Source organism: Scleropages formosus, chromosome 19 (genome assembly GCF_900964775.1).
Source record: "Scleropages formosus chromosome 19, fSclFor1.1, whole genome shotgun sequence".
In the NCBI taxonomy this organism is placed as follows: Eukaryota; Metazoa; Chordata; class Actinopteri; order Osteoglossiformes; family Osteoglossidae; genus Scleropages; species Scleropages formosus.
Genome location: NC_041824.1, coordinates 10,076,319 through 10,102,218, shown reverse-complemented (window position 1 = coordinate 10,102,218; position 25,900 = coordinate 10,076,319). Strand labels below are relative to the sequence as shown.

At 43.7% G+C, this 25,900-nt stretch overlaps 1 protein-coding gene across 14 annotated transcripts in view; it reads right to left on the bottom strand.

The window, feature by feature from the left end:
- kmt2ca (lysine (K)-specific methyltransferase 2Ca) overlaps positions 1–25,900 on the bottom strand; it is a 104,982-nt gene that overhangs the window by 31,598 nt on the left and 47,484 nt on the right. For 12 of the 14 annotated variants that reach the window (XM_029246334.1, XM_029246337.1, XM_029246336.1 and 9 more), the window contains exons 10-26: positions 25,172–25,286; positions 22,588–22,763; positions 21,193–21,356; positions 16,172–16,288; positions 15,314–16,041; positions 12,674–12,793; positions 10,225–10,341; positions 9,179–9,280; positions 8,584–8,688; positions 6,472–6,653; positions 5,811–5,975; positions 4,368–4,477; positions 4,007–4,102; positions 3,704–3,916; positions 2,677–2,805; positions 640–759; positions 343–473 (exon numbers count right to left, since the gene is read on the bottom strand). In XM_029246334.1, the coding sequence (XP_029102167.1) occupies positions 343–473; positions 640–759; positions 2,677–2,805; positions 3,704–3,916; positions 4,007–4,102; positions 4,368–4,477; positions 5,811–5,975; positions 6,472–6,653; positions 8,584–8,688; positions 9,179–9,280; positions 10,225–10,341; positions 12,674–12,793; positions 15,314–16,041; positions 16,172–16,288; positions 21,193–21,356; positions 22,588–22,763; positions 25,172–25,286 (2,890 nt within the window). The remainder of the gene's footprint in view (positions 1–342; positions 474–639; positions 760–2,676; positions 2,806–3,703; positions 3,917–4,006; positions 4,103–4,367; positions 4,478–5,810; positions 5,976–6,471; positions 6,654–8,583; positions 8,689–9,178; positions 9,281–10,224; positions 10,342–12,673; positions 12,794–15,313; positions 16,042–16,171; positions 16,289–21,192; positions 21,357–22,587; positions 22,764–25,171; positions 25,287–25,900) is intronic. The other 2 variants (XM_029246341.1, XM_029246345.1) reach the window with 1 other exon arrangement.

Here is a 25,900-nt window from a genome sequence, read left to right as displayed (position 1 = left end):
CCAGGATAACAGGTGAAGCCTCCAATGGATAACGGACGTTGAGAACCTAACGGTGCACAAGCAAAAGTAAGAATATAACTGCCAAGATGATCACATGGCAGCTCTAGATGTGTGTGGCTCAGCTGTTGAGCGAAGCACAAAATCCTAAATTTGTTCCTTGTACATATGAAGGGCCTCATAAGCTGAATGGTGTATTAAATGACAATCCTTGTAAAATGGAATGCTCGTAACCTGAATGAGCATATTTATATATATCACGATCCCTAAGATAAAGTGAAACACAAAGATGTCGACTGTTTAACAGAAATGTCACCGCTGACCTACCACGTAAGACAAGCACACCTGTAGATATGAGGGGAACTCCTCCTCCAATTTCGTCTTCTTCTTTCTGTACCGCTTTTTGACCTTCTCGCCAGTATCTGGTCCAGGCAGGATGTCGTCAATGGGCATTTCAGAAGCCAGCTCGCTCCAGCCTGTGAGGAGAGGTAGTTATATGACTACCCACATCTAGAAAAAGGTACGCCACCATGCCACTTTCACCGAAATGCTAATTATTCCAAACTGAACACGTCTCTGAAACACCACAGCATGAATGACATAGTCCAGATCAGAGACACTAGGAAAAAGCAGGTCTCCTACCTTCATCTTTTGTAAGGAGGTTCTCAGACACAGAGCCTGAGGAGTCTTTCCTGGAAAGTGAGCGTTTGGCTTTGCCTTGGCCTGTGCGGCTCCTCTGGCGCACCATGAAGCCACCGATACCTAGGGAGAAAAATGGGGGTAGGAACCTCAGCTTGATGACCAGGCAGCACCAGACAAGAACCTAGCCAGAAATTAATAATGTGAAACATGAGGCAGTCTTGACGGTGGAGTACCATCATTAATCTCTATTATTAATAATGACATATGAGAGAGTCCGATCCCGGGGATGAGTGATTCATCTCCACAACACTTTTCCTTAACAGAACATGTCGGCCTAGGCTATTTCTGGAGCCCGAAGACATGTCTGGCTTCATGCTCACATAACAGATCCCACCATTATCACATCCAGAATTCCTATTCCAGTACCACTGGATTTTGATAGGTCCACAAATGGGAAGAGGTTATAAATATTCTAATCCCTGATGATACATACGGAATCCACACACACACACACACACACACACACACACACACAAATACAGCTATCAAAGTGGGCACTCATGAATTTTCACTAGCATTGAAAGGGGAGGTCTTTTTCAAGAGATTAACAAAGACAAGAAGGGTTTTTAATAGTGTCAAAGCCCGTGTCTGTTGAGTCTAGCAGGCCACATAGTGGGAAAGAATATTGACTTGTAACCTGAATGTTTCCTGTTCCTGTAAGGGCTCTGCTGTAGCACCCTTGAGAAGGCACTTAAAATTAGTATTTTTACCGAAACAGTTAAGTGATAAAACTGCAGGGTTTTTAAGAAAAACATCAACTAAGTCATAAAGTCTTCAAATGTAAAGCAAACCATTCTCATGAGCTTCTCATCAACAGCCACTAATTAAGTAAAAGCAGCAGTTGGTAAGGATTCAGAAAAATCACAAAATGTCCTGCTGTACTGCATTATCATTCCTCGTGGCTCTATGTTCACAATTAAGAGAACAACCACAATTTGACCGGTGACACAGCAAAAGGTGGAAAAGTGTGGTAGCAGTAACACCCCACCCCTTTGTCCCCTAAAGTGTGTGAAAGGCTTGGGTAGGCAGGGCAAGGTGCGAAAGCACTAAATAGAGGCACCGCCTGAAACCGCTGCAGTATGCCAATGTCCTTTAAACTGCTGCTACGGAACAAATGCTATCGTGCACTCGCCGAAATTGCTTTCGAGATCAAAGAACCTACAATTCCTCAGCAGCTTTCATGGTAAGAGAGAAACATGCCAGCAGAGGGTAGATTAAAAGAAGGGGGAAACTAGAGAAACAGCAGCATGTTTGCCTTGCGAGAATTTAAGTGTACTTGCTTAAGAAATATGTTATAGCAGCAAAACCAAATCATTACAATTGCATCCAAAAAAGAAATCCAAATATGTTTTGCCAGCTTTGCCACCATGTGCTGCTGAACGCTAGTCTGTGTGAGGTGCTGACTCCATTTTACAAAGAACTCAAAGTGCCACTTCTAGTTAACATACCTCAGTAGCAGTAGGTGCAAATCCAACCTTGAGCCCCCTTGCTTGACAGCTGCTAGGGAAGGGGCTTGACAACACTCCCTCTTTAGTCTGCACTGCAGTTACAATCTTCTTGTTACAACAGCATGAAAGGCTGATGACCTACACTATTGGCCACACTTACTCCTGTTTCTCCAAAGCTGCTGGTCCACCTTTCTAAGGTTTACTGTTTGATTTGGTTCAGTGCCACAGTCACTACACCACCTGCTTCCCTTATTGGACAACCATTCATAGACATAATTCCATAAATAAAATTCCACTACCCTCTGACAGGTGGTAAAAAAACCCCAGACAAAACCAGAATTTTCATCTTACTGGCTGTGACTTGGACTGTTAGACAGAAGTATTAAAACAAGACATGGAATAAATAGCACAACAGAAAAATGTCACTTCACCCACCATAAACTGATGGTTTGCGGATGACTGTGCTAATGGACAAGGCCTCTTATTCCACACTCCGGTGGAGCTACCCCACCTCGCTGAGGTCCTGTACCTGGGCGGTAGGGTTTCCTCTTCCTCTTCTTGGTGCCATCAGAACCCTCAGCTACCTTGGAGTCCTCCTCAGGGGGATCTCGCTCGGGGCTGGAGTCCGACTTCCCCTCACAATCAAGAAGGTCCCCCTCTACAGTAATTTCCATTAAAGGAATTAAGGGTCATCTATTCGACATATGAAAAAGGGACTTAAAAGCCTGAATTACCAGAACCAGTTCATGGAGGAGCAAACTGAAAATGAAAGAAAACCCAACACCTAAAACTGTTACAGAACTCTCTTTGCATTGAACAAATAAAAAATGAAGGCTAATTTGATTTAAAACAGCATACTGGTGCATAAAAAAAAAAATGCTTTTTAAAAAAAAAAAAAAAAACAGGTTTGCACTGCCTCGTGAGGCATGTTGTCTGGACAAAGAAAATCACAAAGTGACCGAGAAAACTTTGCCACGTCTGTTTACAAATTTAATTGAAAAAACAGAGCCATTGGTCTACAGAGGAAAGGACAGAGTGAAAAGATGTCTTGGTACCACATGCTGGCACCATTTTGCTGGGGAAAGGGTTAACTGCCATCCACCAGAGTCCCCATTAGCCCGGAAAGCTCTCCCCAGGCAGAGCGCTGATAGACACGTTGCACATTAATTTGCTCAAACCCTCAGTCTTCACACCGAAATGCCAGGGCAGGTATAATTTGCTGACTGCTGTTTTGAAAGCCTTCATTACCTTTCTGAGTTTAATTAATTACACATATTCCCTGTACCAACCCTACCCCTTCAAAGAGATCTGCTCCAGTTTGAAAAAGCTACCTTTGTTTTTTGCAATAACATGCATCTCAAAACCCAAGTAATTGGAATTTTTCTCCCTATCCTCATACCTGTGATTTGTAAAATAAAATCATAGTGGGGTAAGCACTTCAGCTCTGGTCAGAGCCCTGATTAAAATTCATAATAGAATAACATCTCCGGTCATCTGTATTGCAGGAAATATTAAATTCTTTCCGCAACAGTAGCACAAAAGCAAAATGCTTATACCTCTGCTGTCATCCACATCAGCGTCACGGGAGTGCTCTGACTGGGGGTCCGGCGGGGTCTGCAATACCGCCACACTGTTTTGGTTGATGATCTTGAGCTTCAGCTTGGGTTTCGGACGCTTGCGGCGGGATGCAGCAGCTGCCAGGCTCTGCAGCTGGGACAGGCCTGACTCGGTCAGGCACACACCATCCTGGGTGTACGTCTTCTGGGGGTCTGAGGTGGACACAGCACAGCGGTAAACATCACATTCACAACCTTTGAAAAAGTATGGAGACAACATGGAATGCACAAGCTGAGCATTACCTTGCTCTCTCATTTTTAATACACACTGAGCTGCAACAGCTGCTGCTGCTTCGCCGGCCTCAGACATGACTGCAGCTGCTGACGGTGTTACGGCAGCTGAGGGTGAAAACAGTGTTACCGGTATTTTTACAGGAGTAGAAATGGCTCAACTCACGTGTCTCATTAACATTTATTTATTTAGCCAATACTTTCCTGTATTTTTTGTCTTTTACAAGAAGACACATCCACACTTGTACTGGCCTCTGTTACACCGTGATGATGATACCAGTGCAAGTGAGACACAGCTTAAAAGGGCAGAGGAGGCCCTGGGGTTGAAATCATGAGCAGACACCAGTGCAGATCATGCAGAAACCAGACTTACCCTGTGATGGTGGCATGCGGACATGGCACATAGCGCATTCAAAGCCATCATCTGCTACATTCTCCACCTCCTCGTCTGAGTTCAGATTCTGACAGCACGCGTGCATCCATCTGGTAGTGGGATTTTGGGAGGGAGTGGAGTAGCAATAGAGCATTTTACTATTATGCAGGTGAGAGGGAAGGGTTTTGTCTGTACAACAGTAGGTCGATTACACTCTGCCCATAGAGGCAGTCCCCAAGTTATGAACAACTGACTTATGTACAACCCGTATTTACACACCACCCCCTTACTGACCAAAAGTTGATTTTTTTTTTGTCACTCTTAAGCAGCAATCAAATGAAAACTTCATAATTAAGCCTATTGTATTAAAAATTTGCATTGCAATACATACAATGGTTCCCAATAATAAACAGGCGCTACTTTGCGAAGGCCTTCAAAACATTGCGCATCTTCAGCAGTTTGTCGGCTAGTGGGAGGGGCATGTGAGCCCAAGGTAGGACAGACTTCCTTTTCCCCATTAAGTGTCTCGTGGTACTGTATTTGGCTTTAATTTTTTTTGTTTGTATGCTCTTAACCAAGGCACCAAAGCAAAAATGTGATGCAAGTGATGGTGATGCATCCAAGAAAAAGGAAACGCTCATGACTGAAAGTAAAGAGTAAATAATAAAGCGAAAAGTGAAACACCAATGAACAATGGAAAAGCAAATGTTAAAGTTTCTTTAATGTTTTGCATGTACACAAACACTCACTCTTTCCCCAAGAGAGCACTTGGCTACAAAAGATACTTCTTCCCAGTTGCAGAATCTCACTCCAGACAGCAACACCCCCCCCCTCCACCACCTTCTAAAACCCCCCCTTGCTCTGCTCTTCCAAGTCCTGTCCCTCATCGTTTTCCATTCCACGTCTCTTTGATTACAATCGCCCTCCTTGCTCCTTGACCACGAATTCAGATCCTCGCCTGGACCAACCATTTGCCCGTCCCCAACCACATCTAGTCCTTTGATTCTGGATAAACAATCCTGCACTTAGGTCCAGTCTCCTCCGTATCCTCTGTTCATCATGACTGTAGCAACATTTATCATCTTTCTATGTCTCCCTCCATAATAAATACTGTAGTTACATTTATTATTACATCATTACATTGTATTACTGTATTGTTATATTAAAGATCTTTTAGCACATCCGAAGCATTTATTTAATGTTTTTTTTATGCATAGTATATTGTATATCGTGTACCTTTCTAAGTCAAACATTTCACAAACTGACAGATACCCAACATACCTAACTGTTCCGAGGTACATCAAAATCTGACTTAAAGACAGACTGAGGACATGGAACTCATTCGAAATTCAGGGACTGCCTGTATTTAGTGCTGATCTTATAATAAGACCATCTTCCTTGTACAACAAAACAAACATGAGGCAATCGAGGGGCAGGGTTTACCTGTCGCACTGCCGGCACTGCACGATAAGCTCGTCTTGCCGGTAGTCATGGCAGCAAATGGGACACACAGTAAGGCTAGCACACGGGGCACACAGTGTGTAATTGTTCTGCCACTCGCAACCCACACCTGGGGAGGTGGCACCACACTGCGTACAGGAGACACACCTGGGGAGAAGACAAGACACAGTGGTGAACCTCACACACACAAAAAAGGGACAGGAAAACAGAGGCAACCTCAGACAGACTTAAGTCAGATAATACACACATACATAATTACCCCTAGGAACTGCCTTCGCTCCTCACTGCTATGAGCATGACTTTGACTGTATCACTCACTCATAATCCATGTCGATGACATATATGGAAATGGCAGCTCCAGAAATAACTATAAATGGCAGATTTTATTCTCCATTGTTTTCCTTTTGGAATCCCTCAATGAAAGTGTCCACTGAAATGCAGTTCAAGGTTTATTTAAATTGGGATTATATCAGACATTATACACATAGAGAAAACATCTAGAAATCCCTTTCAATCTTGTTAGAGAACAGCTGCTCAACTTTCAACTAAAGATAAACAGACACACGGGGGTGGGGTGGGAGACGGGTAGTGAGGTACTGGGAAAGAAGCCATGCACAGGAATGGCGGAAGTGGCAGCTCACACCATTTACACTTCCAGCTGCCCTTGGGGACAGTCTGCAGGGGCGGGTCCAGGCAGTAGGTATGGTAGCTTATGTCGCAGTCGTCACAGAGCAGGAGGCGACCTGGGTCACTCGCTTGGCCACACGCTTCGCACACTGTGCACTCCAGGCAGCGCCAGCCCTTGCTCAGCACCACTCTGGTGATCTGAAACCAGCAGCAAAAGGTGTCAAAGGTTTTGATACAGAGGAGGAGAGAGGAGAATCCAGTTTCAACAATAGGAAAAAGGATCAAAAAGGGATCGCTCCGACAACCAGTAAGCAGCTTCAATTTGACAAACTGCGAAGCATTCAGGACCAGAACTAGCTGGCACGGGGAAATTCGATGACAAGGCTGCTCCATTACTTCCAGAAGTGTCTGTGTTTGTTTATTTTTCCTCGGCACCAAATTAAAGATTGTGAAGGACGACGCCGGTTAAGAATTCCACAAACTTCATTTGTACTGGCTTTTGTATACTGACACACTGCCACAAGTCTTGGCTCTTTTTGCAAAAAGAGCCCTTATTTGGTTTTGGGAATGAACAGCAGAGGAAGAAAAAACTATTACAAAACAACCCCAGTTAAATGTTTTATCGCTTATAATGTGCATTTTTCCGAAGTGGAATATCATTAGATCTACAGATGCAGAGCAATACTGGTGGCAACGAAGAGCATTATGACCAGTCTATGCGATTATTAACGGCGTCTCCGCAGCAACAATGAGCCCCCAACGCTCCTCCTCTTGAACAAAGTGCCGACTGCTGGAACCCAATTAGTGCTTTATGAGCTTGCAGCCCTTTATGAGTCAGTGATCTCCAACAGAATTTAACCTTCCACGTCCATTACCCTCCGTCGCTGCGCATTAAAACACCTTCAACATTAACTGCTCTGTTTACTATCAATTAGGTGACCACTGATAAGCTGTGACAGTCTGCATTGGCTGAGGACATTACAAAATAATGAGGTCTGGCTGGCTGCGACCGGGGGGGAAGGAGTCCCTGCAATTCAACAACACAGCAGTAACACAACAGGGTTTACACATATGGGGAAGGTTTCATTATCAGACAACAAGGATGTATAAAACACAAACTTATTTATGTAAAAAGACTGACAATTTCATCAGATTGAAAACAACATCCAGGAAATTGAGTATTACGGTATTTATACAAGAGCAGTACCCAAACATCCACTGGACTCCAGGCATCTTAATACTTGCTGCCAAAAACACTAGTTGAAGGCTGCCTGGTTGTCTTAAGTTACAGCCTCTGCCAACACAGGTCCAATGTATTTCCATTTATCCACCGAGCTGACTCTTTTCTCCAAGCCAATGGACATTGTTAAGCTACTTAAAACTACTATACAGCTGGACGATTTCCCTGGAGTAATTTTAGGGAAAGTACCTTGCACAAGGGTACGAAGGTTGAAAGTGGGATCTGAACCCACAACCTTTGGGTCCAAAAACTACTCTAAACACTATGCTACCGGCCACCCTACAATGTAAAAGACTAGAATGACCAGGAGGTGGGCAGCCACTAGTACTGGATCCAAGAAAATTATTTATTTATTCACCCTTTCCTTGCGGTTGGGAGTTTTTTTTGTTTTCCTCTCCTCAGCTGCCAGATGGTTTAATCAGTTATTGTTTCCACCTGCTTTCATTCTTGGCTTTTGTGCTCAAGTGTGCAGAGGTCTATGCCACTTTTGAGAAGAGTGCAATATAAAAATAAATTGAACTGAAACTGTAACTGACACAGCTGCCATAGGTGGAGTTTATCAAAGCATCGTGCTAAAAATGTTACCAACCGTTTGAGCTGGAGATCAAAATGAGTATCAACTCAAACCCTGAGCCAAAAGAAGAAATACTTCAGTGATATGCTAAATGGATTAGGCTTCACACAGTGGATCAAACGACACCTCACTAACCAAGACTTAATATGCTATCCCTTGACCTAAGCTGTATACAATAAAGGGAAAAGCTTACATTTGAGACTTCGACGTAGAAATTTCTGCACATGCCCATTCACCTATCTTATGGCTACCAAGACGGAAGGCTGAAAAATCTCCCATATAGGGACAGCCAGCAATGGACCAATAGGGCTTACCTTGATGTTAACACAGTATGGATGGTAGCACTGGCCGCACTGGGAGCAGGCCAGCAGCCTCCCCTCGGCCCCCTGACCAAAGCTTCCACACACCACGCACATGTCCTAAGGGAGGAGAACAGTCACACTGGTCAACTATACTGCACTCCCACATTCACTGCAGAGCAGCAGTATGCTAATCAACAACCAAGTGTGCAAATCTGATACCCACACTTGGATTTAAGGAATGAATAATGAACAGCCATGACCCCTGAATGCAATTCTGGGTAACAAAGAAAGGTTTAGAAAGTCCAGAGGGTAAATGGACAACCTTTATTACCAGAGAAATCATTACACAAGGCTTTGTTTACATTTACTCATTTAATACACTCTTCTTGAAAGAAGCTCACTCATTTATACAGCTGAGTAATTTTTACCAAATCAGTTCAGGCCAAGTATGCTGATCAAGGGTACTACAGCAGGAGCTGGGATTCAAACTTAGGCCCTTAGAGTCCAGAGACAATGTCTCTACCTACTATGCCAACTGTTGCCCCATTAAGAGGTAGGACACAGTACTTCCGGTTGAGACCCTCAAGAAGTGGCAGCAGAGACCCACCTGTCTCATGGTGAAGACATCACTGCTGGAGAACATGACCACTGTGTTATGCATGGTGTTCTCTTCCTCCTCCTTCACCACAAAGGGCTCGATCATGCTGACCTGTAGACAAAAAACACACAACACCATAATGTAAACACCATAATGCTTAAAGCAGATTCCTAAGACCACCGGTCTATGTGCTCTCAGAGGCTGGATTTGATCCTAGTTTCACCATAGCCACCACCTAGTCATGCATGCACCATTACTGAAAGAATTGCAGTGACTGGTGACTACATGCAAATATTGATCTGCACTGGTATACGCCATTTAATATTACAGCCATTTAACGGAGACTTGGGTGAGTCAGATTGGCACTACCAACAGGTACGTCACTATGCAAACACGAGCTCAAAATATTTACAACACAGTATGCAACATCGATCAATGTGCACATTCACTGCGTGTATATGCATCTAGCTGCAAAAATAGCATCTTAAACTTTAATCTGGAAAGTATAGGGCTCAACAGTTATGGCTGTCTGACTGTCCAAAACAAATAATGTTTAAATTTTCATAACTGAAAAGGCAGAAATTATGGTAACATTAAAATCAATGCAATATGTGTGAAATGATAAAGAAACCATGAGATGTCACTACTTGCATCATCAGAATTTAAAAATTCTAAGTTACCAAATTTGTTAAAAATAAAGCAAAATAACCCCTGTATCTTATTTTTGTATTTTTATGCTAGAGCCATTTGTAACTGTACTTCCTTTCAGATGATACCCTGACTGCCTTGCTTTCATCACAGTTTCTAAAGAATATTTTAAACCTAGACATGTACCTTTTTGGACAACCAGACAAAAAATTAATGACAAACCCTGAAGTAGGACGTGTGAAGGCAGGTAGACGTCAGTAGTCTAAGGAGGGCTGGGCAACCTCCACTCTGCTATGCTGGAGTGCAAGCACTAGAAGCCTTTATTTCATTCAGTTCTCCAAACACTAGTAGAAGCTTTTCTGTTTTTTTTTTTTTTTTCGAAGTTGAGAAAACAAGATGTGACATACTCCAGGGGCGAGCAGGGGCCCAACGTCATTCTTGAGTTTGGAGCGGCCCCGGCCGCCTCTCCCAGACAGGTTCGTTCCCCTGGGCCTCCGCCTCCCCGGGAAGTTGGATCCTCGGCCCTGTCAAAAATAGTGAGTCATTTCTGCAGCTCCAGTCCCCCCTTCAGACCCCAAGGGAGCTTATTAACAGCTCTAACACCGCCTGAGCCCCCAAAGCAGTCGGTCAGTCTTTACATCCTTGTTTGGTCCTGACCCACCCATCCCGATGCCTGTCTGACTGCCATTTATTTTAATTACAACATGTCCCACCCTGGACCCTAACCAAGACCAACCCTTACTTGTTTACTGATGACAGTGTGATATCCTCAAACAAGTATTCTCATCAGAACAGCACAGCCTGTTTGTAGAAAGCAACTTCAGCGTTATTGTCTGACATATTCCATAAAATTGACCGTTTCTTGTCCCCTTTCAACGCCATGTGGGACATGAGCACATTTGAGAACTCTATGACAAAGTACAAGGCATTTTTCTAAAAAGTTTGAGTCCCAAGAAAATCTGCCAGCAAATAAGGCAGATATCATTATCCAGAACAAAGAGACAGCACCACAACCCCAAACAGAAAATATCTCAACTGGTCCAAAAATGCTAGTTTAGGTTTATACATGGACTGAATTTATAGAGATTGCTATAGGGTGGCATAAAATAAGTGGCAAAAGTTCCAAAAACAAGAGCAACATGACAAAAGCACAACCTTTATGGAAATTGGATCGTTTATTAAAAAAGCAAAATTCATTTAATTACTAAAACGAATTTTAATGTAAAGCTTCATTTGTCTCTCTCAGTCCACAATACATGCTATACCGATAAATATATGGTTGAAACTTAAGGGTTGGCTGTATGACCACTCTGATCTTCTGTAACCCTTTGTCTGAGAGTTTTACTATGCACATGTCAGTATTGGAATTTACTGGTTATGTCACAGTTCTTATACCAATCAGAGGTTTTTATCTTTCTATAAAATTACCTAAGACGACCTCATCTGAAGACCAGCTTCATTTCCAACTTTATGCAATCTAAAAAAAAAAAAAAAGCAGGCAGCATGACGGATAGTGACCCAAAGAGAAAATTTCCACTTCAAGATCAACCGCTAACATGGTCATCACACACAGAAGGACCCGAAGATGAACAAAGAAAAAAAGAACAGCCCTGAACTGCCCCCTCTCTGGGCTCCACTACCCGGTGTACCTTGGCTGCCTGCCTCAAACACCCAACCCCCTTTTGACCACAATGAAGGGGGCAGGGGTTTCAGTCATCCTTCTTTACCTAGGAAAGGATAGCGGTCAAAGTGCACCATGATTTCTGAAAAGTCTTCTTAACAGAGCTTCATTAAAGGATTTTTTCAAAGGCAGTTTTAACAGTCTCATTTAAGCTCCCTGCTATTGAACTCATCCTAAATGCAACCAGGTGAGCGTGTCAGTAACCACAGGTAAACGAACAAGTCCATAAGAACGAACAGATAGATCTAGTTGGCAATGCATGTGCAGAAAGACACAGGAGGACATGCAGGCAGAGCAGCATTCAAAGCTTCTCCTCATACTCAAGGAACTTTCCTCCGTGGCAGTTAAAAATGAGCTGACCTTACATGTACACTCATTCAGCTAGCTGACGCTTTTATCCAAAGCAAATTACAATGTCAAGCTACTTACAATGATTGACCCATTTGTTTACAGCTGATCAATTTTTTTTACTGAACCAATTACCTTACAGCAGGAGGACAAATTCAAATATTGGACTCTCTGAACCAAAGATGGCAACTCTATGCCACCTGCTGCCCTGGCTAATAACGTTTCAGGAAAGTGCTGCATTTCAGAGGACCGTGCTTTTTTTTTTTTTTTTTTTGGGGAGGGCAGAATTCACTGCAAATGCCTAATACAAAAAGGTCAGTTCCAACCAACATTTATCTACCCTCCAGAAAATGAGTTTGTATGCTCCTCAATCATGACGTTCAACACAGCGCATGAATAAGTTGCAAGCAGCTGAATTCAGACATAATCTAGAGGAGGTAATGTAAGGACAGGCCCTGTATGTAGAAATGGTACTAATCAGTGTCAAAAGAGCCAGATGTATTTAGCAGGGCAGGTTTCTTTAGCAGCAGCTGAGGGTTACTGGCATGCTGACAGGGCCCCTGCCACAGCTTCTTAATGATTCCAGCTTTGTTCCGGCTGCTGCTTATCACTACACAGGGGTCCTGCTGACCTCTGACATTCACTTCCTCCTGATGGTGAGGGCAAAGTCAGGGACCTGGTCAAACCACTGGGCCCAGACTAAAAACAGGGTGACGTGTGTAATAGGACAGATGGCAAACATGTGCAGCTGCTGGGCCCCACCCATGGGAGAACACCTGGCCGGCCACCGCTGGATCTCAGGGCAGAGCGTGAGGCTGGCTATTTACCACTTTGATGCTCCAGATGGGGGTGTTGGCAGGCTGCCTGGTCTTTGCGGCGTCCCACCCATCCCAGCGGTCAGGGGACCATGAGGGGGAGCTGAACACACTACGGTTGCTCCAAGTGCCCTATAAAGGTGTGGCAGGTGAGAGAAGGGGGACAAAATGCAGCAACATAAACGGAAAGCCAGCAAACAAAATGGGGGGAAAAAAAAAGGAAGAGGAAAACCAGCCTTGAAGCTAGCCTAACACTCAAGAAGTTCGGGACAATTCTGGCCATGTGAGGGAAAACAAAATGAGCTGAAAAACAGTTAAATAACTCTTGGCTATGCACTTTATTTCCCTTCCATTAAGCATCCAGCTTGTTGTCATGGCAACAGCATGATTAGCAGGTTTACAAAACAGGGCTGATTATGTTAGCATGATGGCACATCATTCTCCCAGACAGAATGGCCGATATGTTGGACAGTTTCACATAAAAAGTCAAAGGGATCGTTCAATCTGTTTCAATCAACTGTCAGGAGGCACACTATGCAAGTATGTACAATTACTGTAATGTGAAAAATAATTTTGCTTCACAAAATGGTTATGTCATAAATATTAGAAGTCCCATTGGTCTGAATCTTTCCCCATGTATAGATTTGTCCCGATCTTACAATTTTAATATCAAGCAAACAGTCTTGCAACAAAAATATACCAACAGGCTCAAAAATCTTTAAATATGTCATTTAAACAAAAATTTGGAACAAACATTTAACTGCAAGGCCTTTAAGGGAAAAGGAAGAAGGACTAAGCTGGGATGGAGGGTTAAAAAGGTTTTTAAAAAAATTTAATGAAAAAAATCATGCTAATTTTCAATGCAACCTCATGCAAGAAAACATGGTATACGTATGTACGCAAGCAACACATGGAAGGACTTGTAGTTTGACAACAACCTTAAAAAAAATTGTATCTAAGGCAGAAGCATATGGAAGGTTTCGAAGCATTTCAATTTCCTGAGACATGCAACAAAATGGAACATTTCCCTTGATACAGAGATGCAAAGGCCTTCCACATCTCTTTCAGGAAAGTGAGAAACACTGATGACATGAAATGGTCCCAAAACCAATGAAGGAGGTTCAGTCAACCAACTGGGAGGAAAAAAAAAAAAACCCCATAAAAAAATGCATAGTGTATGCTTGAAAAATAAAATACGCACAAGACCCCACTTGAACTTTAAGACAACAAGAAAGTCAAAGCAGGACACAGTGGATCACAGTTCCCAGTTGCACTGCCTAAATCTGCACTAAGTTTGTGGAACGACTAAGAATATATTCATTCTTCTACCGTGAAAATACATCAGTTAAGACCTTAGCCTTCCTTACAACTGCTATCCTCCTGAACTGGAAGCCATTTTCAAGCCTTCTGAAACTCCAAAACTCAGGAGCAGCATGTCTATGCAAACAAGGTAGGAGGAAATTGGCACCACCCTCATGCCTCAGTCACACCTCTGTTCCTGCCCTGATTCAACAGAATTTTTCTCCACTGTGCTGTTTTTCTGTAGATTTCCTCTGCAGACACACCCTGGCAGCAAACTGCAGCCCACAAAAAAGTATCAGCAGTACCAACAAATTTAACTGGTCATATCACCATGTTAGCACTGACTTAGCATTCAGGTTAAATGAGCGCTGAATAATCTTCTAGGGCACAGCAGCCATTCACATTACCCAACACTGGATTAAGAGAACACTGACACTCAACACAGCACAATAACAGAAATAAAATACAAATGCTGCCCTTAAACGCATACTGTCAACTTTTCCTGTTACTTCAATGCAAAATGTTGGGATTAGGGAAGCGCTGAGCTTTTATTTGAATGGCAAAACCTCAGGCGCATAAACAGGAGGAACAATGGCATATTGAAATCATACACATGCGTACAAACAGGAAATCCCCAGCTGAACCCAACTACAACCCAACTACCCTTCAAATTACAGGCTGCCGACTAGGAGGATGGCACAGGGATGAAGAACATGGGAACCTGAATTAAATTATTCCTCACAAAGGAGCTCATCACTACACACCCCTAAAGACTTCATATACTTCCCTTGTTCCCTGAGGGAGTAAAGTCCCCTTTCAGTCAGCAATCCCCATATTTTGGCATAATTCAGTGATGCCATCATTCTTCATGGTAAACAGCAAGCCTCATTGTAGAACTGCATAATTTGTTTTGCATATTTGAGCCAAATCACTTACAATTTGGAAATTATTTAAAAACAAAACAGACCATTCTTGCAGTTTCTGTGATTTTAACAAAAAGGTCCTACGGCTACTTTGCCCCCCCAAAAAAAATTGTCCATCATGTCTCACAGCTGGATGAGCAGTTATCCAAATTACACACCTCTTTTCAACAGCCCTTTGTTTCTGCCCAGCACGAAGTGTTCAGCCCCCAAAGTGCCCTCCCTGTCGCTTTGGATCACCAAGGAGAGGAGGTTCGGCTCTGCAAGAACCTTTCCACGATAATTAACACTTGCTGTGCACTGAAAATAATTATAACTCAACAGCTGAAAGACAAGAACTCGTTGCTCCCAGAGGCCTCGATGCCAATCACACCAGGGAGAAGGTGACTGTCGGAGATACCAAAATTCCACAAACCCCAGCAGGACCTACCTGCTTCACCCTGGGTCTTCCCGGGGAGAACTTCCTTTTAGAGATGGCCGGCTTTCCCATGCCAATCTTTGGAGTGACCGGTATGAAGGTAGCTGACGGCACGTTGCCGATGTAGCCAGCTGCCAGTGAAGAGCCCTGAGACTGGGAAATCTGCCTAGGTGAGGCCTCTGCAGAAAGTGGTGATGTGGCCAGCTTGGCTGAGCTCTCCGAGGAGGCCTCAGGGGAGTACTTTGGGGCTTTGTCCTCCGCAGTTGGTGAGCTCAGGTCTGAGAAGCTGTGCTCGCTTGGGGGGGTAATGCCCCTCTCGGGCAGCAATGGGCTTGCATCCGGGGGTGGCAACACAACTGTCTCGCCTGACAGATCACCCAGCAGCATGTCTCCACCCTTCGGTGCAAGGTCCAGAGCACTCTGCTCATCTGCCTTATCCAGATGCAATGATTCGGAGGACAAGACTTCCATGGGTTCATCATCCATGCTCAGTGGCTCTGGATCGGTTTCTTTGGTAGGTGGAGTCAAAGTGTCTGCCGGTACCTCTGCTTCCTGCTGGACCTCCGGCTCAGTCCACGTCAAACACACAGTTTTCTCGTCCGTAGTCTGAACGCCCTCAACCCGTTCACCCACCACCGCACCAGCACGGCACTCATCCACCAGGTCCTGTCTCTCTTCGGGTGAGGCCATGCCCTGTGTCACAGTCACGGTGACCTGAATTTCCTGTGTGGGATCGATGACTGAAAGAGAGCACAGGAGTGAGACAGACTGAGAAAGTGGGTGGGTACGGTGCACCTCTGACAGAAGCCAAACACACATTCAGTGACATCCACAATGCACCAAGAACAGAGCACAGGCACCAACACAGACCTGATGAAAGCCCTGTGTGTTCTTCATGAGCTCTGACAGCAGCCTCTTCTTCCTCCATCTTATCCCCATCCTCTAGCTGCCCCTGTGCCACCCCTTCAGCACCAGTGTCCACAGGGCCTTGAACAAGGTAAGTGAACAGCAGTGTCAGCCAAAAACTGGGGAAAGGGGAGGGTAAAAGCATAAAATATTGTTTTTTTTAGACTGTGGCACTAAATGAAATGTTAATGACGGAGAAAATAACTGACTATAATAAGAGTTTAATTAAAATATAAATTATATTCTTTCCTGCAGGCAAACTGTGGCAGTGAAACAATATTCCTTTTTATGCATGTTCAATCCAGATATGGGAGAGTTCTCAGGTTCATCCACTGATTGATAGGTCCCATTTTGGATCACAAAGACAAAGACTTCCTGAAAGCTTTTAATAACACTGTTTCCTGGTTGCTGAAATCTGAGTGGAGAGCAGCAAGATTTCAACCATCTACAAGAAACTCAATAATTGGCAACACAATTAAATGAAACTAATTAAGCTGTTATTTCCTGCAGGTATACATGACCATCCCCTCCCTGCAGAGGCTGGAGCCCATATGACTAAGAACTGGTATATGCCAATATGAGATCTGAGGTAACTTGACTCCAGACTCATCCTACACCATCTCAAAGTATTATAAAACTGCAGTACATCAAAAATGATGACCACTGAGAAATATAGCAAAGGAACTGATTGACCAGAGACTGAATGCAATGCACTTCATGTGGCGGTAAAAAGCCAAAAACCATAAATTGACATTAAACTACTCAGCAGATATGACAACATCCTTCCTCTGTGGATAACTAGTGCCATATTCATCCCCCTCATTATCTGGGAGAGGAAATGCAGGAGAATCATTACTCGGGTCCAAGATCTCCATGACAACACAGACGGTCCAACACTGCTTTGGCCAACCACCGCTATGCACGGCTCTAGACTCAAGGAACAGGCCATTACCCAGCCTATGGGAACCCAGTCTGGAGACCTCCAGAAAAGTGCAGTACACAGTGATACACACATCAAACAGCCTTATCAGGTAAAAGGTCCTGAAGTCAAAAGGTGAAAGGCACTCAGAAAGGTGATTCAGATCCTCTTGCAGAGGCCATTCCTGCATTTTTTTTTTTTTTTTTTTAAAACAAACAAAGGCTAAACAAATGAGATGATTCCAATAGAAGGAAACAAAATGCTTGAGTATCTTGTTTCAGGGGTATATTGATTCCTTTCCATGACCAGTGGTTTACATCGCTTTAAAACTGATACCTTCCAATATCTATTTCCTAATGACAAGATATAGAATTGTACTGTACTTTGCAAGACCTTTGGAATCAGAATGTTTTAAAGGTATCATTACAGGAACTAACAGCAGCAAACTCATTGTATCTAGGAGCAGAAATAAAGGTCCATGGTATGATAATCCATCATAAATCCAAGTCATATTGTATCGTCTTCCTCCACCTCATTAAAGTTATTTGTTCCCGTCTGTAAGGTGAATTCTCATAAATAAGACAATTATCAGAAATTTGCAATGGTAAAAATTGTGTTCTTGAGCCCCAATACTCATACCCATTTGCTAAAATATCACCAAACCCCATTAAAACAGACATTACTTTAACAGTTATACTTAGTTATGACAAAGGTCATTTCCCTTCATTAATTACTCTATAATACTGTTCAGTTGTCTACCCATGCTATTCAGCTTTCACAACTATTACTACTAGCTATTCCATAGTATACACTTAAAAACACAAAGAATGCTATTCAAAAAAACATACATACTGCATCAGCATTAATATGTATGTAATGGGGAAAAAAAAAAAGGAAATGGAAAATCAATAAAAACAATACAAATTAATTCAACCATGGTGACATAGTTTAGCTCTGGAATACTCTGGCATATCAAACAACTTGTGCAGCAGCATTTTGCATCAGCTGGAAAGGTCTGACGGCAGAGACCAGAAGGCCGGAGAGGAGAGAGTTGCAGTAGTCCAGGCAGGACAGTACCAGGGCCTGGATCAGGAGTTGCAATATTTGTTGTGAGGCAAGGGCGGATCCTGTGGATGTTATGCAGGATGGATCTGCAGGTCCGGGTTGTGGTATCAATATGCTGAAAGACAGACTTAAGTCAATCATTACTCCGACTCTCAGCTGATGAGGTGGACAAAATTAGCGAGTTGTCCAGTTTGACAGAAAGTTCTCTACAGGAGAATGAGGCAATTGGGAGATAAGATATCCGTTTCGGAGAGATTAAGCTGGTGGTGGTGATGATGATGAGACATCCAGGCAGAGATGTCTGAGAAGTACGCGGTGACGTGCAAGAAAAAGTCTGTAGCTCCAGGAGGAAAGAGAGGAAGAGCTGGGTATTGTCAGCATAGCAGTGGTAGGAGACTCCGTGGGAGGCAATGACACAGCTGAAGAAAGAGGTGTAGACTGAAGAGTAGGGAGCTCGGTACCAAGCCCTGTGGGATCCCAGCTGAGAGAAAACAAGGGGGTGATCGGGAGGCCCACCAGACTACTTGGTGGGATCTACCTGACAGGTAGGACTCAAACCATTGCAGTGCAGTTCTTTCGATTCCAAGGGTTTCAAGTTGCAATGGTGCACAATGTGTTGGCCAGTGACGTTTCACAAATCCCTTGGTTGTACATTGGGCCTGGGATAAAAGCTACTGCAAAAAAACAGTGTTCTCTGGGAGGTGCTGTCTCCAGTCAATTAAGTCTGTCAAACTTCTTTCGACCAGAAGAAAACCGGAAGATTGTAAACAGCAGGAATATTTGAGCATGAAAGTGCACTTATGAGGGCTTGACAGGAGTTTTGGCTGTTCTTTGACCACAGCAGAGGTCAGGAAGCTGTCAGTAGAGCAGATCTCATCTACAAGCACAGCACCATGTTCATCTGAAGCAATCAGCAGAGAAGGTATGGGGACTAAACCTGAGGCAGGGAGCAAGGAAGTGAGAGTAGAAAATGCAGAGACCACACTGAATGGAAGGAAAGGAACAACACTGGTGTCCATAAGAAAACCAAGCAAGCATTGTGGCATCAAAAAAGAAGGGGGGGAAAAAAAAAAAATGTAAATTCAGGGTGGCCTCCTAGGTGGACAAGACAGACTAGTCCCGAGCAGCTAGTTCACCCATCTCTGTGGTGGTCAGGGAGATTCAAGGAACTGGAGGATCACTTATTTAGCTCTGCAGACAGTTTGAGATTGAAACCCACAGAGATGCTCATCTCTGGAACATGTTTACAGAGGGGGTGGAGTGTGATTGGGTGTTTCAAACATCAATTACCGTATGTCAGGTCTGCAGACTGATACAGGGGCCCTACCCAAGGGGCTTGACAGTGAAGCAGCAATGGCTCCTGACTCAGATCAATAAGGTGCACATTCATCAAAGCAAGCAGCCTGAAGAGACATGGCCTGACAGTGGGAGGATGCTAGTTTAAATAGGTTCCCGCTCCTGCCATTAGCAGCTCAGCCTTGATCAAGTCACATCTGAAGTTCTACTGCTGGAGAACTTTTACTTGGACATATTCTGGTATTACTGAGGAGCAACATGTCAGAAATATAAAACTCATGTGAATCAGAGCCTCTTTCAGTGTTCCTGTCCAATGCCTTGTGCAACGCTGTATGCACATCTCCACAGACTTCCATCACAATGTGCCCATCAATATTTACTTTTTAAATGCAGTTTTCCTTTTTTGCAGTTTGTCACTAGAAAACAATTTTAATTATTTCTTTATTTGATCACATCCACAAAGCTTTCATGAATACCATGTGCAGTTGTAATGACAAATACAGGCCTATATAGAGTATGAAAAGCTTCCTCACTTTGTTATACCTGTTTTCTTTGAAGTCTACATTTGAAATTGAGGTAACAATGAATTTTCTTTTCACTTTATTATAGTTTGAGCTTTTTCCCTTTTCTAACTTACAAATGCAAAAATTAAAGTTTCTAATCTTAAGGTTTATTGTGGCAACAAGCTATTCACAGAGATTTGATTTTCCCCTGCAAAACATTTTTGAGGGGTCTATTGTCTGCAAACACAAAATATTCCTCTGAAATCTGTAAGGTGCTGAAACATCCCCCTAAAAGGACTATAAAATACTAGACATAACTACTGGTTTGTTTCGCATGTGTATCACCCTTGAGAGCGTACAACATTTCATGGGTCAAGTTCAAACTATTGCTCCTTTTTCTTGATAGTGGGGGGGGGGAAGGCTTCAGAATCAGGTCAGGAAAGAACATCAGCAGTTAAAAGGGATGCACCTTTCACAATAGGCTGCCTTCTGAGAAAGGTTTCGTTCATATTTTAAATGACATTCATTCATTATGCAGAACATTAGCAAGTCATTGTGGGCCACCAGCTCATTCTCAAACAGACAAGACAAAATGATCAAGTGCATTTGAGATGTTCATGCACCGTAACTTTATGATCATGCCCAGACAAGCCTTTACACAGCCGCTGCTCTGGTATTGTATGTAAATGTTTGTGAACCTTTTTGAAAATAAAAACAAAAATAAAAAAAATTGTAGGAAGGTGATCAGGACTCGTCTATTGTGCGTTTTATGCACCTACTTGTGCAATCAACATTGGTGCATAAAGCGGAAAGAAAAACTAGGTTTTTACTTAAGAATCAAACGTCTGCAACTATGTCCTTCTCCTAATGTAATGCACAAACTGTATTTTCGCTGACCTGTACGTCACTTTGGAGAAAAGCATCTGCTAAATGAATAAATGTAAATATAACCCACAAAACTAATAAACACTCACCATGACATGACCACAACCACACTAATTAACACACCAACTGTCAACGATGGTTGGGGAACCAAAAACCAACATTGGTCTCTTAAAAGGAACATGCAGGAGGAGACATACTGAGCTCCCACCTTCCCAGAATGCCCAATTTCCTATGTTTGCAGAAGAGAGGTGGAAGGCATACTCATGTCTACTGAAATGACTGCCAATATCACCCTAAAGCTGAATGCCTTGACTTACAGGGCAGGGACTCCAGACTGGGGGCCAAGGCTTCATGAGCAGGACAGGTGTGTGTTTCAGCCACTTCCAGCTCCATGTGTTTGCAGAGTGTGCAGATGTAGCCCTCTCGGTCTAGAGGGTCTGTACGTCCCCCTGCCTGGCGCTCACATTCCAGGTGCAGATACCTGCAACAGCAAGTTCCTTCATTTAAAAAGTCAATGCCACAAACAGGAGTAAAGTGAGGAAATTAGCAGGCACAATTTTTTTAATTAGTTGCTGGCAGACAACACATTCTGACAACTTGTATTTCATCCTGTTTATTGGGGGGTCTATTATTGGATGCGACTTGACAGATGGCCCTTTCCAACCCTCTTTTTGCATGTTGATACCCCACAAGCATGCTCTGCGGGATACCCCATGCCGATGCACCGTTCCCTTCGCTTCCTACATCAGCAGTGTTATCAGACAGGCGTGGGTGCAAAGGTGAGCGCAGCAGCAAAGCAACAATGCACACAACTCCTGTCAGTTTCACTGAAAGTACAATTGTAGCAGTGCTAACAGCAGTATGGTAATATGGGGCACCCCACAGCATCCAACAGCAATAACGAAGTATGTACAGTATGTCCTGGACCAACTAACACCGTGGGTGTAATCACCGCACTTGCAGGTACCTTCAGGAAATTTCAATGTGCAGCAAGTAAGTTCAGAAGACTGTCAATTCAGAAATTTGCAAAACAACCAGAGCAATCCCCATTTACACTTTTATGTTCGTATTTATATTCCCTGGGGAAAATTATAACGTTAAAATACATAAACAGACAAATATGTAAGTGGATAAAAAAATAGGTTGAACCAATTAATAGCTTAAGACCAATTTGCTTTTGAGAAAAGTGTCAGCTATATAAAGTGTATATAAATCTACTGGGCATAGACATGGAACTTTGTTTTAATAGCCTGATCATCAAAATCCTAATGGAACTTATTCAAAGACAGGCCTTGTAAATAGCTCTATGCCTGTTGTCATCACCTACGGTGATTAGACCAACTTAAGAATTACTGTTAAAACTCAAAGGACTGATTTTAACTACATCAATGTAAACGGTAACAAAACCATGCAAGGAAAAGACACTGAAAACTTAACATGTATTTGTTTACTCAGTTGCTTCTGCTAAAAAACAAATGTATTTGGTTGATGTTTTTCTCCAAAGCAACTTACATTGTTTAGTTATTATACGCTAAGATAATTTCCCATTTGTACAACTGGGAAATTTTTACCAGCAAAATTTAGGACAACTCCCTTGACTGAGAATACTTGACTTGAGAAACATGGAAACTGAACGTGCAATCTCTAAGCCCCGGGGCGGTGGCTCTAAACACTACACCACTTGCTACCCATGAAACACATTTATACTTTACCTCTTGCAAGACTGACAGGTGAGGTGGTCTGAAAGGAATTCGGCACCAAGGGGTTTTCCACAAAGAGGACAGGAAGCACCAGCATCTTGCTGTTGGTAGCAAAACTCACACAGCAGGCAGTTGTGGTGCCATTGGCTGCTGGTCTTGGTTCCACACTGAATACACACCCTGCAGTTCTGTACAAGAAGTAAAAGGTCAAGCATAAAACCGCAGACACACACACAGACCAAGTAGCTCTGAGGTTCACGTTTGCACACGCACGAATGCATGCACACCTCAACAACTTACAGTACTAGAGCACCACACATGGGATTCTACAAGACTGGTTAGGGTGCAGTAAGCTACCAAAGGATAAGAGTAAGACACCTCCTCTGCAACAGTGAAACCCACCTAGTAAGACATGAGGGAAGCAAGAAAATTAAGAATACCGAACATGTGATGGATGCCCTGGTAGCAGAATTTTCCTTCAACTCTGACTGAGTGTTACACCACCGAGACACTCCAGTTACAAAACATCCCACTCCACGAACATCCAGAGAATTTAAAGTGTACCATAATTACAGCTTTGATAAATTTCAGAACATCTCAGGCTGCACTCAAGATGGCAAGGCCAATCGTTACATCACCAAATTCACTGTAGCTCCAAAATAAATACTCATGCCTCATCACACACACAAAAATTAACAGAATGTGAAGCCCCCACCCCCAGTCCACCACATCCAATTGAAGGACTGAAGAACAGGCCTCGACTAAGAGCTGTTGGTCTCAGCTCTGCTGGACTCCAGGTTTTAAACTGTGCCCAGGCTGATCAAGCAGACCCCCATCAGGGCACAACAAAGCTCTTGGGGACAGCTGGAACCACTCCCCTGCTAGCAGGTTTTGAGGGGTCAGCGATGCATGGCATGAGCCAGATAACACCATTTGCACTGGCAGTGGTGTCCACCCTCTCCGACGGGAGGTACGCAGGATTAATTACAGGAAAGCCAGCAGCCAGCTGCTAATCGGCGCCTGGAATCAGAGGCCCCTGCCCCTCAGTGGTCATTTCACCACTGCCCCTCCAAGTCCCTGGGCACCTTAAAGCAGGATATTACACTGCTGTCTTGACATTTAACACGTGCCCAAACACACGCCATCTCAGACCATCAATGACCATCTCTTTCCATTTTGATAGCAGGACCATCTGCTGCTGGGGCTCCTTGCAGAAGCCACATCAGTCAAGAAGAGGCCACAGCGGTGTTAAAAAGCTGTTACGGTAAACCGATTTAGATCAGTATCGTTGCAATTAATCACTTCATACAGGGAAGCTTCAACACTTCCATTATCCGCAAACATCTGAGGTGTAGCAGCTAGAGACACCTGGTCCTCAGACAATACAATCCCCAACAAACATGTTGCAGTTGGAGTCCGAAATGTGGTTATATTCTACTGACCAGGATTACTACATCACCAGATCTCTGAAAACCTCATGCTTTTGATCTTTTCGCCTTCACATCCACAGGTTGTTTTTCATAATGGCTTCAAGAACCTGACTCGGAACGAAACTGCAGTACTGCATCTGGTAGCCGCAGCATGCAAACAAATGATCAAGAAAGGTGGGGGAGAGAGAGAGGTGATGAAAAGCAGGCTAATGTGGACTGTGTCTGCTGTCATGAGGCTGCATGGCTGAGTCACACCAAGCAATCTTCCGGGCATGCCAGCAGAGCTGCATGACAGCAATGTTTTTTTGCAACGCACTAAATAAAGGATCACAATAATAAAAAAAAAAAAAAAAAAAAAAAATTATATATATATAGGGCCACACAGACACACACCTCTTCAGAAGGCAATTAGCGACACAAAAAAGTAAAAATCCTCTCCCCCCGTGGTCTTTATACTTAAAGTCTCTAGTCAAGCCAAGCAAAAGGAGGCTAGAGGTCTCCGGTGTTGTGGCAACATCTCTGCATCAGCATTGAACGCACTGCATGCAGCCGTTCATAAAAGCACAGTGGGGGGGGCACACAAGAGAGAGGCTTCTGGGAAATTAACATTTTAAAAGAGCGACAATTTAAATCCACCCCACCAATCGAAAAAGGACTTTGAACACAGTTAATGCTTTGTTCTTTTTTTTTTGGACAGGTTTCCAAACATCATTATATTTACCAAATGACTGCAGAAAACAACAACCCAGAGACTAAGATTTTAAATGCAACCCACAGACTAAACAAAACCTTGGTACTCCCCTGTGGCGGGGGCTTTGGAGTTCACAGGGCAGCATAGCGTGGCCTCTGCTGTTGCCTCAGTGCAACAGAGCTTTGGCAGATCCCACTCAGACTAGTGCTGCTGCCCAGGACCCAAGAATGACAGCCCTGTGATCTCACCGCTGCCCACAAACACCCATCCTGCCAGCGAAGGCCTTGTTCTTACTCCAAGGCTGAGCTGAGAACTGAAACCAAAACACAAAGCAGTTCTCACCAACTCCTCCCACCATCACTCCCTGCTGAACTGTGAGTATGAGTAAAGAGGCATCAAACAATGATTAAACCCCTTAATCACTGTAAAACCAAGGTCACCCCCACACACAGACAAAGCTGGAGTTTTCCCTCACCTTACACCTCCATCCATTGGTAGGGATAGAGTCCATGACAGGCTGCAGGCAGAACGTGTGGTAACCTTTGTCACACGTGTCACACACTAGCATCTTGCTGTCCTCTCCAGGGTTCCTAAGGCAAAGAAAAAAAACCATACTGTAAATGCACGGCATCTGCTATCTCACATTGGCCACTATGGCCCTGGAAGTCACCGATTCCCTTAAGAACCAGCACTGAGCCACACCCTCTGGAGGCAGAGACACACACCTCTCCAGCGCTGCAGTAAAAAAATACACACCTGTGAACTGAAGGGCCTTGCTCTAGTACCCTTTAGAAAGGCATATTAAAAACTGTACCCCGGTATACAGCTCTGGGGCAACACACTGGTGCAGCAAGTAGCGCTGATGCCTCACAGTGCCTGAGATGTTCAGACTACCATTTGAATCTGGTTCAATCTGTGTGGAGTTCACACATTCTCAATGTGTTCACGAGTCTCTCCTCCAGGAGCTCTGGTTTCCATCCACAATCCAAAGAGATGTTTCAGGTTAAACTGCTGACTGTAAAGTGCCCATTGCCCATTTTGTACGTGTAGCTACCCTACAATGGGCTAGCCTCCCATCCAAGGTGTACCCTACTCAGTCTTGCATCCTGTACTTCCGGGATAGGCTCCAAACCATAGCAACCCCTGACTCTGACAGCAGAAGATAGTGAGTAAATAGCTCTAAGAAATTAAGTTATATTACATC